This window comes from Agelaius phoeniceus, chromosome 19 (genome assembly GCF_051311805.1).
Source record: "Agelaius phoeniceus isolate bAgePho1 chromosome 19, bAgePho1.hap1, whole genome shotgun sequence".
NCBI lineage: Eukaryota > Metazoa > Chordata > Aves > Passeriformes > Icteridae > Agelaius > Agelaius phoeniceus.
Genome location: NC_135283.1, coordinates 9,872,723 through 9,887,512, shown reverse-complemented (window position 1 = coordinate 9,887,512; position 14,790 = coordinate 9,872,723). Strand labels below are relative to the sequence as shown.

General features: G+C 43.9%; 1 protein-coding gene across 2 annotated transcripts in view; it reads left to right on the top strand.

Annotated features, from left to right (window-relative positions):
• The first annotated feature begins 4,173 nt into the window (after nt 1–4,173).
• SMURF2 (SMAD specific E3 ubiquitin protein ligase 2) overlaps nt 4,174–14,790 on the top strand; it is a 61,325-nt gene continuing 50,708 nt past the window's right edge. Inside the window, exon 1 of one of the 2 annotated variants that reach the window (XM_077188444.1) lies at nt 4,174–4,539. In XM_077188444.1, coding sequence (XP_077044559.1) covers nt 4,488–4,539 — 52 coding nt within the window. In that variant the 5' untranslated portion in view covers nt 4,174–4,487. The remainder of the gene's footprint in view (nt 4,540–14,790) is intronic. The other variant, XM_054644909.2, reaches the window with a different exon arrangement.

Below are 14,790 nucleotides of genomic sequence, written 5' to 3'. Positions count from 1 at the left end.
TTCTAAAGATGGGGAGGGAGGACCTCACCTCTAAAAATTAACTACAACCATCTCTTCTGGAAATGAACACTACTTGGTTAAAGATGTTTGTACACATTTCCTGGTGTCCAGAACCACTACATCATTTGAGAACTACCTGGAAAAGCAAAACCTTCTCCTTCTTCCTCTTGGTAAATTCAAGAAATCAAAGCCCTTTTTTGTGTAGTCATGGAACAGAAGAAATTTTTGTGTTTCTAAATACTTCTTCAAAAGTTTCACTCATACGACACCAATACCACTGATATGATATCACAATGATACCAACTATTACATTATTTTCTCCTTGTGGATTCTTCACCCTGTTGGTGCCCTAAAGATACCTGGCCTTGCCCCTTCCCTACACATTTCCTCCAGTCCTTTAGAGGGTGGCTCAGCTGTGAAGCTCTGGCTGAAGAAGGCTGGATTGAATTCCCAAATCCAGCACAAGGCTGTCATCCAAAATGATCTGCAGGGTGATGCAAGGCACTCCCATCCCTGAGGATCCCAGCAGCTACCTCATCTTGAAAGGATGTGCTGTTCAGTGACACCAGCCTGCTCTGCAGCATGGGGCTCTTGTCAGCAGCTCTGATGATATTTGCTTGTCTCTCTCACAGGATCAGCCCTGCACACAGTGAAACCTCCTGAAATGGAACTGCATAAAGACACAATTTGCTGCAAACTCTTGGCTTCTGAAAGTGAAAGGAGGATCAGTGCGACATTGGTTCTGTTAATCTGAGAATGTTTTGGGAATCTGGGGGATAGTGCTGGCTCAAGAACCTCTGGATCTTAACATTCCAGTGGGACTCCTTGGTTGGGAAAGCAGCACTTTCAGCCACCAGGGACTGCCAGCACCTTTGGTCCCTTGCACTGCTGCAGCTCCTGGTGCTCTGCCAGGCTTCCCCTCCTGTGCTGCCTGCAGATCTCACACAGCTCCCTCATGAAGCTGCTCAGCTTAAATCCTGCCTGCCAGTTCTAGTTCTGTTCAGTGAAGGGAGCAGTGAGAGAAAATCCTCATTTCCCAACAGAATTGGGAGATAGGACAGGACACAAAGAGCTGTGGGACACCCGAGGCACAGCCCTTGTGGCCCTGGGACAAAGAGAGAAGGAGGGAGCAGCAGTTGGCACCTGGTGCCTCTGTGTGTCTGAGCCTGGTCCAGGTTGTTCTCCCCGCCTTAGGGACAAGAGCACTTGGTCCTGACCTAACTGGGACCCAGCCCTGCCAGGCTGATGGGAGCTGGAGCCCCTCTTCTCCCCCTGTTGAACACACACCTGCTCTACAGGACTGTCCCATGTGTCACTGATGTACTTGGGATGCATTTGTAAAAGTTCTCAAGTCATGTTGGTTGTTTAAAAATTAAGTAAATAAAACCAAATATGGCACATATTACAGGAAAATGCACAGCAGTAGCAGACATCCTGCAGGCAGTACATTTTATATGCTGACCCAAATGCACAGACTGTCAGTTAAAGCTCTAACACTTGCAATATATCACAGTGCTTTCACTGAAAGGTGAGCAGCATGTCCAAAAACCTTAGAAAAATTTATAGTTCAGCAAGTTCCTTTCTGAAAAGCAGTTTGAAACCAAGTATGCTTCATGACCTTTAAAAAACACTTTTAATGAAAGCATGAAAATGTTCATATAACTACTGAACAATGAAATACTGTATTTAATCCCAAAGGGTTTTTTTAAATATTGGCATTTCAATTAATGTCTGACACACTAGTTATCCATTAGAAAAAGATCACGTAGAAAGAATTCTATGTTTAATACAACATTAAGCACTTTTGTCAAATTATATCAGAATTATTGAATGTTGGGTCCAAAGTGCACTGCACGACCCCAGAAATGAATAATCATCATGTTAGGAAAAATCTAGAAATATGTTAAGTATGTGAAAAGTAGCTTTATATTTTTCTTTTTCTGTTCAGTTTAGCATGGCCAGGTAATGTTGCAATATTTGCAAACCATCAGCCATTTGCTTTATATACTTGGTTTGAGAAAAGGATATGTGAATTCGTAACAGATTGAAACTTTAACAGTATGACCTTCAATTACAAACGTTGATTTTTCTTTTTTTTTTTTTTAATGCAAGAATCAGGACACCTGGAATGTCTTTGGGGTGTGTGTGAATTTACATAACCATTACAAAGTAACTTCTTAACTGTTTCAGTGCAATGTAAAGCCATAAAATCCAGAGGTATATTGTCCATGTTTTGTAGTAAATGCTGCTTAGACTTTAATTGTTTCAAATTCTCTTCTTTTGAGCCAGTGGTGAAGCAATGAACTGATGCTTTCTCTTGTGCTCTGCCTGTGCTGTGGAGGAGGTTGGTGTCTAACATTTGCTGGTTTTGTGATAAACAGCTGATGGCACAGGGGACAGGCACAGCCCTGGCCAAGGAAGGGATCCAGGATTCCTCTGCTCCCTGCTGAAGTGACACTGGAACAGCAGTGCCACCACTGCAGGAAGCACTGAAATCACCACCTGGCACTTAGGGGACTTTGGGAGGAATAGGAAGTGAGTCCCCATGTACGACATAGGAGAGGTCACATTTTATGGAAGGAAAGCTTTGAGAACCCCATTGCACTTCCAAGGCCTTCAGTGAAAAAAAAAAAAAATCAGTTGCACATCCCAGGTTTGAATTAATGAGGCCCAAGCTCTGAGCTCTGTCAGGGTGGGACCACTCAAGGCATGGCTACAGCTCAGCTCCGTGCAGCTGCAGAGAGAAAACCTCCTGGGCTGTGTAGAAGCCACAGGAAGAACTCAGCGAAGCACAGGTCAACTTCTCATCCCATGCTGGGGATCCATAGCTGGATCCTGACTGCCCACATGATAATAATTCAGGTTACCTCCGCAGGAAAAGCCAGAGCAGTGACATGACCAAACCAGTAGGGTATTAGTAAGGTTGTTACTAAGAGTAGGTGTGTGATGTATGAGCTTAAACTTCTAAAGTAACCTTGACTGTGGAAACGTTTGTAGCTTTTCTGGGAGCTTTTCTCACCCTTGAGGCCCCTCTGGCCCTGCAGAAAGCTGCCCATGACTTTGATGGAGCTCTCCTCATGGGAAATGTGTTGCAGAGCTGGGAAAACTCTGGAAAGGGTCACCTTTCCCACAGGGTGGGAGTTAAATTAGGCAACATGGCATGGATGCAAGGCTTTTTATTATTCTGCGAATGGCAGTTCACAGAACCCAACTGCTGATTTCTACACAGTGCAGATAAGAACCAAATTGGTCCAAAGTTTAACAGTTTCCAGGGCTGGTCTGTCACACCCTGTCCATGGGGAATACTGTCATGGATCAGCAGCACTCCTGCATGGGACCACCCATTTCAGTCTGCCTCGGAATTCTCCTGCCATGTCTTTTCCCATTTGTACCCTCGGTTTTCCTGTCCCAACTCCCCACACAACCTGTCTGCCACCCTCTCCTCCCCACCTTGGCCATTCACGCACACTTTCCCTGATCTCCAGCTCTCCCAGGCCATGGCCATTCTCCACATCCTTCCCAGTCTCCTACTCCCCCTCAGACATGGCCATTACCCACTACCCACATTCTTCCTGATCTCCAGTTTTCCTCAGGACACAGCCATTCCCCCCATCCTTCCCAGGACACGGCCATTCCCCCCATCCTTCCCCATTCCCAGCCCCCCAGGACAGGGCCATTCCCCTCATCCTTCCCGGTCTCCAGTAATCCCAGGAAGAGGAGCATTCTCCCCATCCTTCCCGACCCCCAGCCCTCCCAGGACATGGCCATTCCACATCCTTCCCAGGACACGGCCATTCCCCCCATCCATCCCCAGCCCTCCCAGGACACGGCCATTCCCCCCATCCATCCCCAGCCCTACCAGGACACGGCCATTCCCCCCATCCTTCCCCATTCCCAGCCCCCCAGGACACGGCCATTCCCCCCATCCATCCCCAGCCCTACCAGGACACGGCCATTCCCCCCATCCTTCCCCATTCCCAGCCCTCCCAGGACACGGCCATTGCCCCATCCATCCCCAGCCCTCCCAGGACACGGCCATTCCCCCATCCATCCCCAGCCCTCCCAGGACACGGCCATTCCTCCCCGGCCAGCAGCTCCCGGCCGCCGCCGCCACCTGACTCCGTTCCCCCCCCGGCTGACCCGAGGCGGGGCGCGGGCAGGGCCTCGCCGGGGCAGGAGGGAGGGACGGAGGGAGAGCAGAGGAGCCGAGCTCGCCGCCAGCCCGTCCGTCCGTGCGGCTCCGTCCCGGCTTTGTTGTGCTCGGGCCCGGGGGCGGGGAAGCGGAGGGAAGCGGAGGGAAGCGGGGAAGGCTCCGCTCCTCCTCCGCGGCCCCGGCCCCGCTCATGGCGACGCTGGGCACATCCGGGCCTCTCCTCCTTCTCCTCCTCCTTCGGCGGCCGCCGCTGCCCTGAGCGCCCGGCCCGGCTCCATTCGCGCCTCCCCCGAGCCCTTGGCGGAGCAGCGGCGGGGGAGCCCCGGCCGGGGCCATGTCCAACCCGGGGGCCCGGCGGAACGGGCCCGTCAAGCTGCGGCTGACAGGTGAGGCTGGGCCGGGGGCGCGGGGCCAGCCCGGGCGGGGGGCGGGAGCGGCTCCTCCGGTGTCGTTGAGGTTGAACCTGGGGCCGGAGCGGCCCCTGAGGCCTCGCAGGGAAGGGGAGGGCGAGGTTTCCCTGCGCTCGGTTCCCCTGCACTCGGTTCCCCTCGGCCCCGGCTCGGCGTGTCCGGGCTCCGCCGCCCGCCCGGCCCGGGGCCCGCAGCCGCCTGGGCGAACTTCAGCCACCGCACCCCAACTTTGCCGTTTATTTTCCTTCCATTTTCTCGGTGTAAACTCGAAAGAAACTGCCACACTCTTTGTTTTGATCTCTTTGTTTGTTTATTGTTGTTGTTTTGTCGGGGTTCTGAAGCGATTTCCTCAGCTCCTGTTGGGCACTGGAGAGGCTCCCAGGGCAGTGGTCAGAGCCCCGAGGCTGGCAGGGCTCAGGGAGCCTTTGGACACCATTCTCAGGGACAGGGAGGGATTTTGGGGTGTCCTGTGCAGGGCCAGGAGCTGGACCCGATCATCCTGGTGGGTCCCTTCCAACTCAGCATATTCTATGATTGCTCACAGTTCTTGGGTGAAGTGCCTTGTCCTGCCCTACTCCAGACCACTTGACCTCTGGTATTTTAAAATACCATAAAAACGGTTCACCTGCATGCTGGGAAGAAAAAGAATCTGGTCTTAAATACTTAAAATTATGCCCTTTTCCATATAAAATCCCAGATAAACTGGTTTAGAGGCAGAAAAATACTGGAAATTCTGCTGGAGCTTTCCTTAAAAAAATTCAGGACACTTGGATCTAGCTCTTTTCTTCAAAGTATTCCAGCACATAAATGATACTGTGTGTCCTGAAGCATCATCACATGAAGGTAAGCAATTAGAAAAATATAGCTTTTCACTGTAAATATCCATCTTTATATAGTGTAGCTAAGCAGCCTGCAAAAGCAATATTTTTTAAAATATTAAAAGGATTGTTGTTAGATTTACCTTAGGTGTGTGAGCAATATCTCCAGTTTAATGCCTAATAAAGAGAGGTGTTTTCCTACTGATTTTTCCAAGTATGTCAGTTTCTCAGGAATAGTAAAATGTATCTGCTTGTGTTTTACTTTGGAATTACTCAGACTAGATTTGTAATCTAGTTTTCATGGAGATTTGTGAGTGTCTCTATATTACACTTGGAAATGAAACTCCTAAAATGAGCATAGCTGGGGCTGCTGCATGGAACAGTGCTGCCTTGTTTTTACCGAGTGTTTTGTAGCTTTCTCCTCAGGTTATTGCTGTGTTGATGCAGTGCTTTAATACTTTCTTTCCCTGAGCAGTGAGTGCTCAGACTTGCTTATCTTTGAAACATTACAAATGGTCTGTAGCCTTATTTAAAAGCATGGAAAATACTGTCTAGGGAGTTGTCTTTCTCACCTCTGTGTTTTGTGTTCGCATTCGTTTCATATTTTATTTTTATTGAGGATTAAGCATATATTGAAACTGTGTCTGTGACAATGTCAGTGAGTTGAGGGGAGTGTGATTGTGACCAGAAGCAGGCTGTGCTTTACACGCTGTGGTCAGCCCCCAAATGCAGCAGGTACAACCCTAAGGAATGTTTCTGGGTGTTTTTGGCATCTTGTATTTTAGGAAGGGAATGTGCAGAGCATGGGATGAAGGCAAAATTGTCTTTTTAGGACTGTTCCAGGGTTAGCAGCTCTGGCAGGCACTGAGGACCAGTTCTGTTATTGGGAGCTTATAGGAAACATTGGCCTGTGTCTCCAGCTGAGCAGCTTGAGGTATTTTCTGCTTTAGCTAATGGGAGCTGTTTCACCTAGGGTCATTTGTTGTAAGGAAGCTTTACATGTTTAAGGAAAACAATGAATTTTATTAATTCAGCTGACATGTTGTCAGTTCTTGCCTAGGAATAGTTTTAAGTGTTCTGTGTGGTTTTGATTACCCTTTTTGATTGGAAAAGCAGTTTGAGGGCTCTTGAGTTCTAGAACTGTTTGGAATTAAAAGAATCTGTATATCTAGTGTTTTTAAAAGTTTACTCTCAAACTGACAAATGCTATTTAATCTTAATTTTCTTTGGCTCTATGAAACTAGCAGTCTTCTGTTTTGGCTTGAATGTTTATGGGATTAATTCTGCAATCATTGTTCAACGCTTATCTTTTCTGTTCAGTATCTCTAAATTAGATGGTATAGATTAAAAAATAGATTTCAAGAACTGGATTCAATTAGCAGTTTTTCAGGACATAAACATTAAAGGTTTAGATAGAAAACATTGTTTTGACTGACTGGATAAATGACAGGGTAATGTTTGATGTGAGTCCAAGAACTGATCTGGAGCTAGTGCCCAACTTCTCAGTCCATCTTGAGGAGCCAAATAAAATATTTAACCTAGGCCTCATTTTGCAAAAAAGGTTGACTCTTTGTTGAGACCTTAAGAAAGTTCTGAGAAATGTTTGGCATACCTTTACACTAAGTGTTTAACAGTTTATTTAGGTCTGGGTTCCACAACAGAGACAAACCACAGCGGTGGCATACTTCTAGTAAGTTTTTATTTAGTTTACAGTGCATCTGTGTTATACATTTCTTACAAAAGGTTATTCTTTTGCAAAGGTTTGGCTGTTTGTTGCAAATATTACTTGAGTGTTTAGTGATACACATGTGGATACAGTTCACATAATCCTGGGCTAAAAAAAAATTTCTGGGTAATTGTTAAAATCTGAGTGTCATGGCTTCTGATGATACTTCTAGCAGGAGGTCTAAATACTTGTTTCTGATTAAAATATAAGCAGTGTAATTTAAATTAGCTAAAGTCTAGAATTGCACTAATCTTCTGCAAAATTTATCTTAGTAGCTTGTAATAACAATGTCCAAGGAAGTGTAAGGAAAACTTCTTTGACTCTCACATATTTACCACTGTTTGATCTGGTCCTATCCTGAGTACATTCGAATTCTACAAAAGCTGCAAGTGCAGTCATCCCCTTCCATTCCTAGTGTGATTTTTCTCAGTGTTGTGTTGAATATGTGGCTTTGTAAATACACTACACTGTCAGTCAGAACATGCTGATTTTGTTCACCCCATTGTTGAATTGTGTTGATCTTTCATTCTTCAGAAAACTGAGAAATGACCATTGTTTTCAGTAAATATTTTATGTCCTAATATGTGAATTTTCTAATGTTAAAATAGCTGCATGTGGCTGCTTTCACTTAGGAGATCAATGACAGCTCTCTGAAGCCCATAAGGTTGTTTTTATCAAGGAGATACTTTCCAAAATCAGTTTGAAGTCCACAAAACTCTGTGAGCATTTGAATATGTTGAGTAAAAGTTCAGTGCAGAAGTTTCTTTAGTTCATGTGTTGCAGGTAGTGTTTGTGTCAGAATTATTAACAAGTAAAGACACTTCCATAGCCACAAAGCCCAGTTACACTGGGCTGGAAAAAGTGGTAATAAATATCCCATGGATAAAACTGGAATGAGCTGGAAGAGTTTTGCTGGTACAGAGTCAGATGTAGGCCTGAAGAGTTGTTGGATTTGTTTTTCCTCCTTCTTACTGCTTCCAGCTTTCCTGCAGGGTTTGCTGATTAGAGAAATAAAAGCACTGGCTGTTGTGTTGTGGAAAATGGATCAGCATCTCATGTGCTGCCCCTCTCTCTCTTCTCTCTTGCTGCTTTACTGTCTGTTCAGCCCTCACAGTACAAAGGTGGGACTGGACTGTGAACTTTCAGTGTTGAAGGAGAAAGTGCTGCTGTTTTACCAGACCATAGAAACTCTGGTTGTAATGCTAATGATATTTCTTGCAAAACATGCTTTATTTATAAAATGTCAGAATATTCCTGAGCTTTGTAAAACAATGTGGAATGTTCAAACCTAGTTTTTGCAGTAGATAAATTGAAGTGTTAAATTAATCCAGTTGAGACAGTGGTTTACCTGAATCCTAAATTTTCCATCAGTGATGGTGGAAGCAGGGCTGAAGTTTATGGATTTGAGAGCCTCACTGTGGGATCATCTGATCAATTCATTGATAAAGTAACTCCCTATATTTGTATGTAGCCAGGCAGTGGTTTTATAGTTGACTGAAGCTGTAGTGCCATTTTAGGACAGTTTAAAATCTGAATGCTGTTTCTTTTTTCTCTTTGTAGTCCCTGGCTTCACTTTCTGGGCCCTCCCTTGTGTTGACTCCAGCAACTGTGTAGCTATGGGATGAGCTGAAAGCTAATCCTACCAGGAAAAAAAAGGTTTTTTGTATTGAAGAAGAGGGTGGCAGAGAAGAAGCTGCAAAGAGGGCAGGGCTGCCTCTCCTACCAGCAGCCTGTAGTTAGATAGGCTTTGGTCAGCAGTAAAACAATGGGGTTCCTTCATGGAGGGTATATTTGACTTAAGTACTGGTTTTTGTAAGCCGTGTGTCATTAAGAAATCGCAATCAATAAATTACATAGGAGGTGGATTAAGCTGGTGCAGTCATAACAAAGTCAATAGACATGTGTCTAATCAGATGTGCAGGGACTGATGGCTGCTTGGCCCTCAATATTTTCATCAAATTACGAAGTGTGTGTGTAAATATATCCTTTCTTCTATACACAGTGTATAGTTATAGATATTTATATACTTATAAATCAGTTGTGGATCATACAGATGCCAAAGAATTGTAATAAACAACTGAGCAGCTGTATGGAGCAGTTTCAGCTGTTTGTTTCTATGAATTCAGCTTGTAGGACAAAGTTTTATTCATCTGGGTATAAAATTATATATCTGTGTTCAAGAGTACATAATGGGGCATCATGGCAAGGAAAACAAAGATCAGAAAGGATTTGGGGGAGGAAATTGCAGTAGGGAAACAGTTACATGGGGGCTTCAGTTAAAAGATTGAAATTCAGTTTAAGAGCCCCACTATTCACCTGTGGCTGTGCAATCAGCAGAGCATCACATAGAAGCTGGTAGGGGATTTACATGTGTAGGTAACATATGGGGCATATGTGGGAGACATACAGGAAATCTGCAGGCAGTCCAAATGGTAATGTGTAAAAAAATTGAAGCTATTGCTGAGAAAAACAATAAAAGGAATCCTGGGGGTGGAATATTAGCAAGTAATGTTTAGAGTTGTAGTTTTCAGTGAAGTTTAAAGAGTTTACACTGTCCTGTAATGTCAGTCTGTGTAGCCTGACAAAGCTGAGAGAATCTCATCTAGTGGTGACAAATTATGTTCTGTTTTCTTTGTTAATCACACTGAACAGTCTGATCAGGCCCCAGATGAAAACATTTTGTCTTTGTGTCTTTAAGGTGAATGGGTAGATCCCTGAAAGAAGACAGCTTTTAATGCTTTGTTCTGGTTTATCTCATGGCCTTTGAAGTGCTTCCTTGCTTTGCCATCTTACTTAGGATGACATCTCACCACTGGGCCAGACCTTTCTTGCAGCCTTTAAAAAAGGGTGGATGATTTCTTTGGGTGTCTTCCCTGCTCTCCTCACAACAATGACGTGAGCTGGCTTCTGCCTTGGCTGAGAGGCACGAGTGCATTCCTGCACAGCTCTTATGTGCTTGCTTTAATGTATAAAACGTAAATGCTCATCACACGTGCAGGGCTGAGATCATCCCAGCGACTCCTGAGAGCTGGGGAGGATTCACCTCAGTGATGGCAGCAGGGCCTGCACAAGGAGCTGCTGTGTGTGTCTGCTGTCAGCAAAGCACATTCCTGTTTGGGGAAGAGGATCAGAATCTTGAGGGACATTTGTCAGTAATATATTCAAGGAAGCAAATTGTTGATTTTTTTCTTGCTATTTCATCTTTAAGTACTTCCAGTGAAAGCATAGATAAGATTGCTTGTAACTTTAAAGCAGTCTTTGTCTGTTGATAACAAAGCTCAGGACAAAACTGGCTAAGCATTATCATCTGAGTTTAAGGGGGAGGCTGATACAGAATGGAGAATAGACAAGCTCAAGATCATAAAAAGGATAAACCAAGTAAAGCTGGGATTTAGATCCACTATCTTTTGACGTTCTGCCCATGCACATTGTTTCTTTTGAGTTTAAATCCACAGAAAAGATGGTTCTGTTTTGGGCCTTCTGAGACTGTGCAGTTGGGGTGATTTGTGTTCAGTTATTGCTCATATGCCATATTTGTGTTGCACTATCAGCTGTACTTTAGCGTCCTGCAGACTCTTGGGAATTGCTTTTTTTCCACTTCAAAATACTTTTTCTTGCTATTGCTCAGGCAGATCAGACCAGGAGGGCTGATATCCCCAGAAATGAGTAAGGCATACTGCTTTTGATGAAATGTTACTCACATTTTCGAAATTCTGAAAGTGAAAGAAAAAGTAGCAGAATGTGAGTTTCTGTGGCTGTATCCTGGTGGTAATTTTGTGGAGTGACTCTTGGCCAGTGCATATTTAACCCAAGTTACAAGGCTTGTTTTCTTGGAGAAAGGGAGAGTCACTCCATGGCTGTGGGATTGTCACTGGAGCAGCTTCAGTGCTTCCTTTCTGTACCAATTCATTTGAGTTGTTTCAAATATGCAGAGAATGTCCAGGCCATGTAATTTACAGGTCACAATAAAACTGTGTACCCAGATTGTGCCATTGATGCTTTAATCAGTGTGTGTGATGCCATCTTGCCACAAACATCACAGTGACAATGCCATAGCAAAGCTTTCCAACCCAAAGCACCAATTTTTGGGATGCACATGTCCCTCTGCTCCATCCTGTGCTGTCAGATGGAGTGGGCTGAGGAGTGTATCTGCATTAATGTCCATCTCTTGTCATCCCCCTTTTTCTCTGCCTGCAGAGGACTGTGGTGGGTTGATGTGTAAATGAGTGGTGGCTCCAGGCAGGTTCACAGACCAGCACGCTCTTGGTGGCATTTTCATTCTGCCTTGACCCAGATTTTAACATTACTGATGGAGTTAAATGGAGTAATAACTAATTATATCTGTCATGATGCTTCTATTTAACATGCTAACCATTTGATTTGGAGTTTATATATAGATGCATACATAAATTCAATTATAGATGCAGTTGTGCTTGTATTTAACTGGAGGAGGAATCTGTGTTGGTAATAGTTAGAGGCATTTTCTGAACTGGGATCAACCTAAAGATTTCTTCCTAAGACAGATAAAGACTAGGCTGTACACTTCTAAAATTATGTATGATAAAGCTCCTGCTTTGTGCATATTGTGGTACATGAGGAAAGTAGATGGAGTGTACTTAGTAATCTGTTGTTCATTTTAGTAAAAGGCAATCTAGGAAATGCAGGTATTTTTAATGCAAAAAATGTAAAATGTACAAAAATTAATTTTATTACTGGTGAGGGAGGAAAGATGTATCTGGGTTAAATGTTTGTGAACACAGCTGGTTAAAAAAATAATTCTTAAGCATGCAAAGGAACAAAACATGTCTGAATAAAATTCATAGAATTGCATTCATGCTTAACTGCCTGGGATTAGAAATTCATGGCATTTATTGTACCAAGCATTTAGGTATCCTTATGGCAAATAGTCCTTCAATTTTACTCTTAACAGAAAATGTTCACCTTGTTCTGAAATTGTTTATTTATAATATCTATAAATATTTCTTTTCAGAGAAGAAGTTCTTCCCATTATTTTCCCTGGTAGATTATAAAATAGTTTATAGCTCTGTACAGAAGACTGTGCAGGACTAGATGAGGAATAGCATTGTGCTTAGTTGCAGTAATATTTAGGTGTCCTCTTTTTTGCTTAGCAGCAGAGTAAGTTCTTCTGTCTTATTTTAAAGGGTGGCATCAGGTGTGATAGAAGAAACTTTAAAGGATAGAGCTGGTGTAGGTGGTGCCACTCAGAGACAAAAGGGGACATTTGTGGAGGGGAAACAGGACAGAGTGGGGTGCAACTGTTCAAGAGGTGACACAGGGATTGGAAGGGACTCTAAGTTTCCCAGGTTTTGTGTCACTTTATAGTGGAAGCAGAAAATAAATGTGGGTTCTGTGCTTGGGCTAGAATATGAAGAAATGTACATGTCATGTTGGTGAGTCCAGCACTGAGCCAGGCTGTAGTGATCAATGATTGCACTGCCAGTGTGGAAATCTGAAGATGCTGAGCATTTCTCTTCACCCTGATAATACAAATACATGTATTTTAAAGGACACAAAATACCCATTGCTAAGTACTTCATTGAAATAGATGTGAAGCACCTCATCCTCATATCTTCTGGAGAGCACTTGCTCAGCAGTGCTAATTAAAAATGACTGCCTTCTTTAAGCCTGAGTGCACAGAGTATGACACAAATTGCCCAGACTTAAAGAAGGGCATAATGCATGATAAAGCAGAAATTTTCTAGTGCTTTTATTTAGAGAATTGTAGTAGAAAGTTCAAAAATGTTTTATACTGATCTTGCAGAAGGCTCTTGTTAATTGAAGCTTGTGAAGAATGGTAAAAAATTTTTGTGCCATCTTTCATAATTTCCTGTGGGTTGTATATGTGGCATTTCTAAATGTCTAACTAGCAATTCTGGATGCTTGGTGAAGCACAAGGTGCTGGTAAACAGAGTATTCAATTGTATATATGTGATATATATATATATAGATATCTCACACATAGTTATAATAAACTCTTGGTCAAAGATGTTGGAATGGGGAAAAACTGCTGCTGTCCTCTGCTCAGGCTTGTTAATGCTGCTGCACAGGGGATGTGCCCCTGGTTTCTTAGAGAAGCAAATGCTGTCTGTAAATTCCAGGTGCTATGCAAAAATTCCAATTTGCCTCAAATAGTTGGATATCAGCTTTTTGTTTAAAAGGTAAAGGTTTTAAATCTTTGTGATTGTACTAATGTGAGGAGGACAAGATTTATGCTGAAGTCGTTCTGTCATGTAACACTGTGGCCCTTTTGTGAACATCCTTCATGTTTGGGATTTCTTCTTAAGAGCTGGGTTGAAAGATGATTTAAAATGTTGGCTTCTGCTTTCTTCTGCAGCAGGAAAAGAGAAGGCCTTTAAGGAAAAAATGACTTAGAGTAATTTTCAGTAGTACGTGCGTCGTGCCTGGCTTGTCATAAAATATTTGTGAAGTCTTCTCTCCCTTCCTCAAGCAGTTCCCACAGTTCACAATGTTCTCTCAGTAGCTGTTATGAGGGGGGTAAAGGAGGTTAAAAGTTCTGTAGTCTCATCTACAAGGATGGACAGTAAAGTTCTTGGTTCTCCTCCCAAACAGCGAGTGCTTATTCTGCCTGGGGGAGGTCCTATATATTTATATTTGTCTGTGTCTCACTTGCTTCTGTGGCCAGGGAATCATGAAGAAATTTCTGTTCATTTGTGAGATGTGAATGTGGCATTGTGAATACGTGCCTCGGATTTCCTCATTACAATATTTATCATTTTTCCTGAAAGTTCCTTTCCTCTGGTGAATTGTTCATCCTGTAGAATCAGTCAGCTATTTCCTGTGTATCAGCATAATGTAACTTCATCTACACTGGGCAGGACTTTGGACCCATTCAAAAGCTTTCTATTTTTCATAAGTTTATTGGAAGTTAGTAACCTCACTCTCCACATTTCAACAGTTCTTTGCAGTGTGGTCCATGCCTGGAGATGCACTTGTCCTGCTCCCACCCTGTGTCACTGAAAATTGTCCCTGGTCCCCCTGAGCCTTGGATTGCTCCTTGTCCCTTCAGCACTGTGGGGACAGGGAGCTCTGGGGCCTGCACTTGCTTCTACTTTGTGTCATTTGAACATGGAATTGCTTTGTCTGTCTGAACATCTTGGCCTTTTACTTCCATCAGTGGAATTTATAACTCTGGCTGAACTTGGAATACCAAGCTGGAGCTAATAATGCCAGCTCCAGTTAGCCCTTCCCATGATCAGGCACTGCTTAGTGCTCTTAGCTAACACAGACATTTGTCATGCTGAGGAGCTAAATCAAACCAAATTTATTTTGGGAAGATTCTGCTAAACTTCAACCAGTTTCAAAAAGGATTAAAAATACATTGCACATCACCTAGAAATGCTTTGTTCTCGTGAATCCTTTATTCTGGGGCAGAGGCTCTGTCAAACAGGGACACGGTGATAGGCAGGTGGGGCTGGATCAGCCAGGTAAGGCCTGGGGCAGCTTTAGAGAGGAGCTGAGCTCTGCCTGGTAAAGCTGAGCTCAGTGAGCTCCTGCTGGGGAGAGAGGCACTCCCTGGAGTGCACAGGCACAAAAGCTGCATGGGGAGGAGGAGGAGGTGGGAGTGACCTGAGCAAGGAGCTCTCTGGGTAAATGGGAGGATGGGGGACTCTGATTTTGGCCCTGGGGATCTGTTGGTACCTG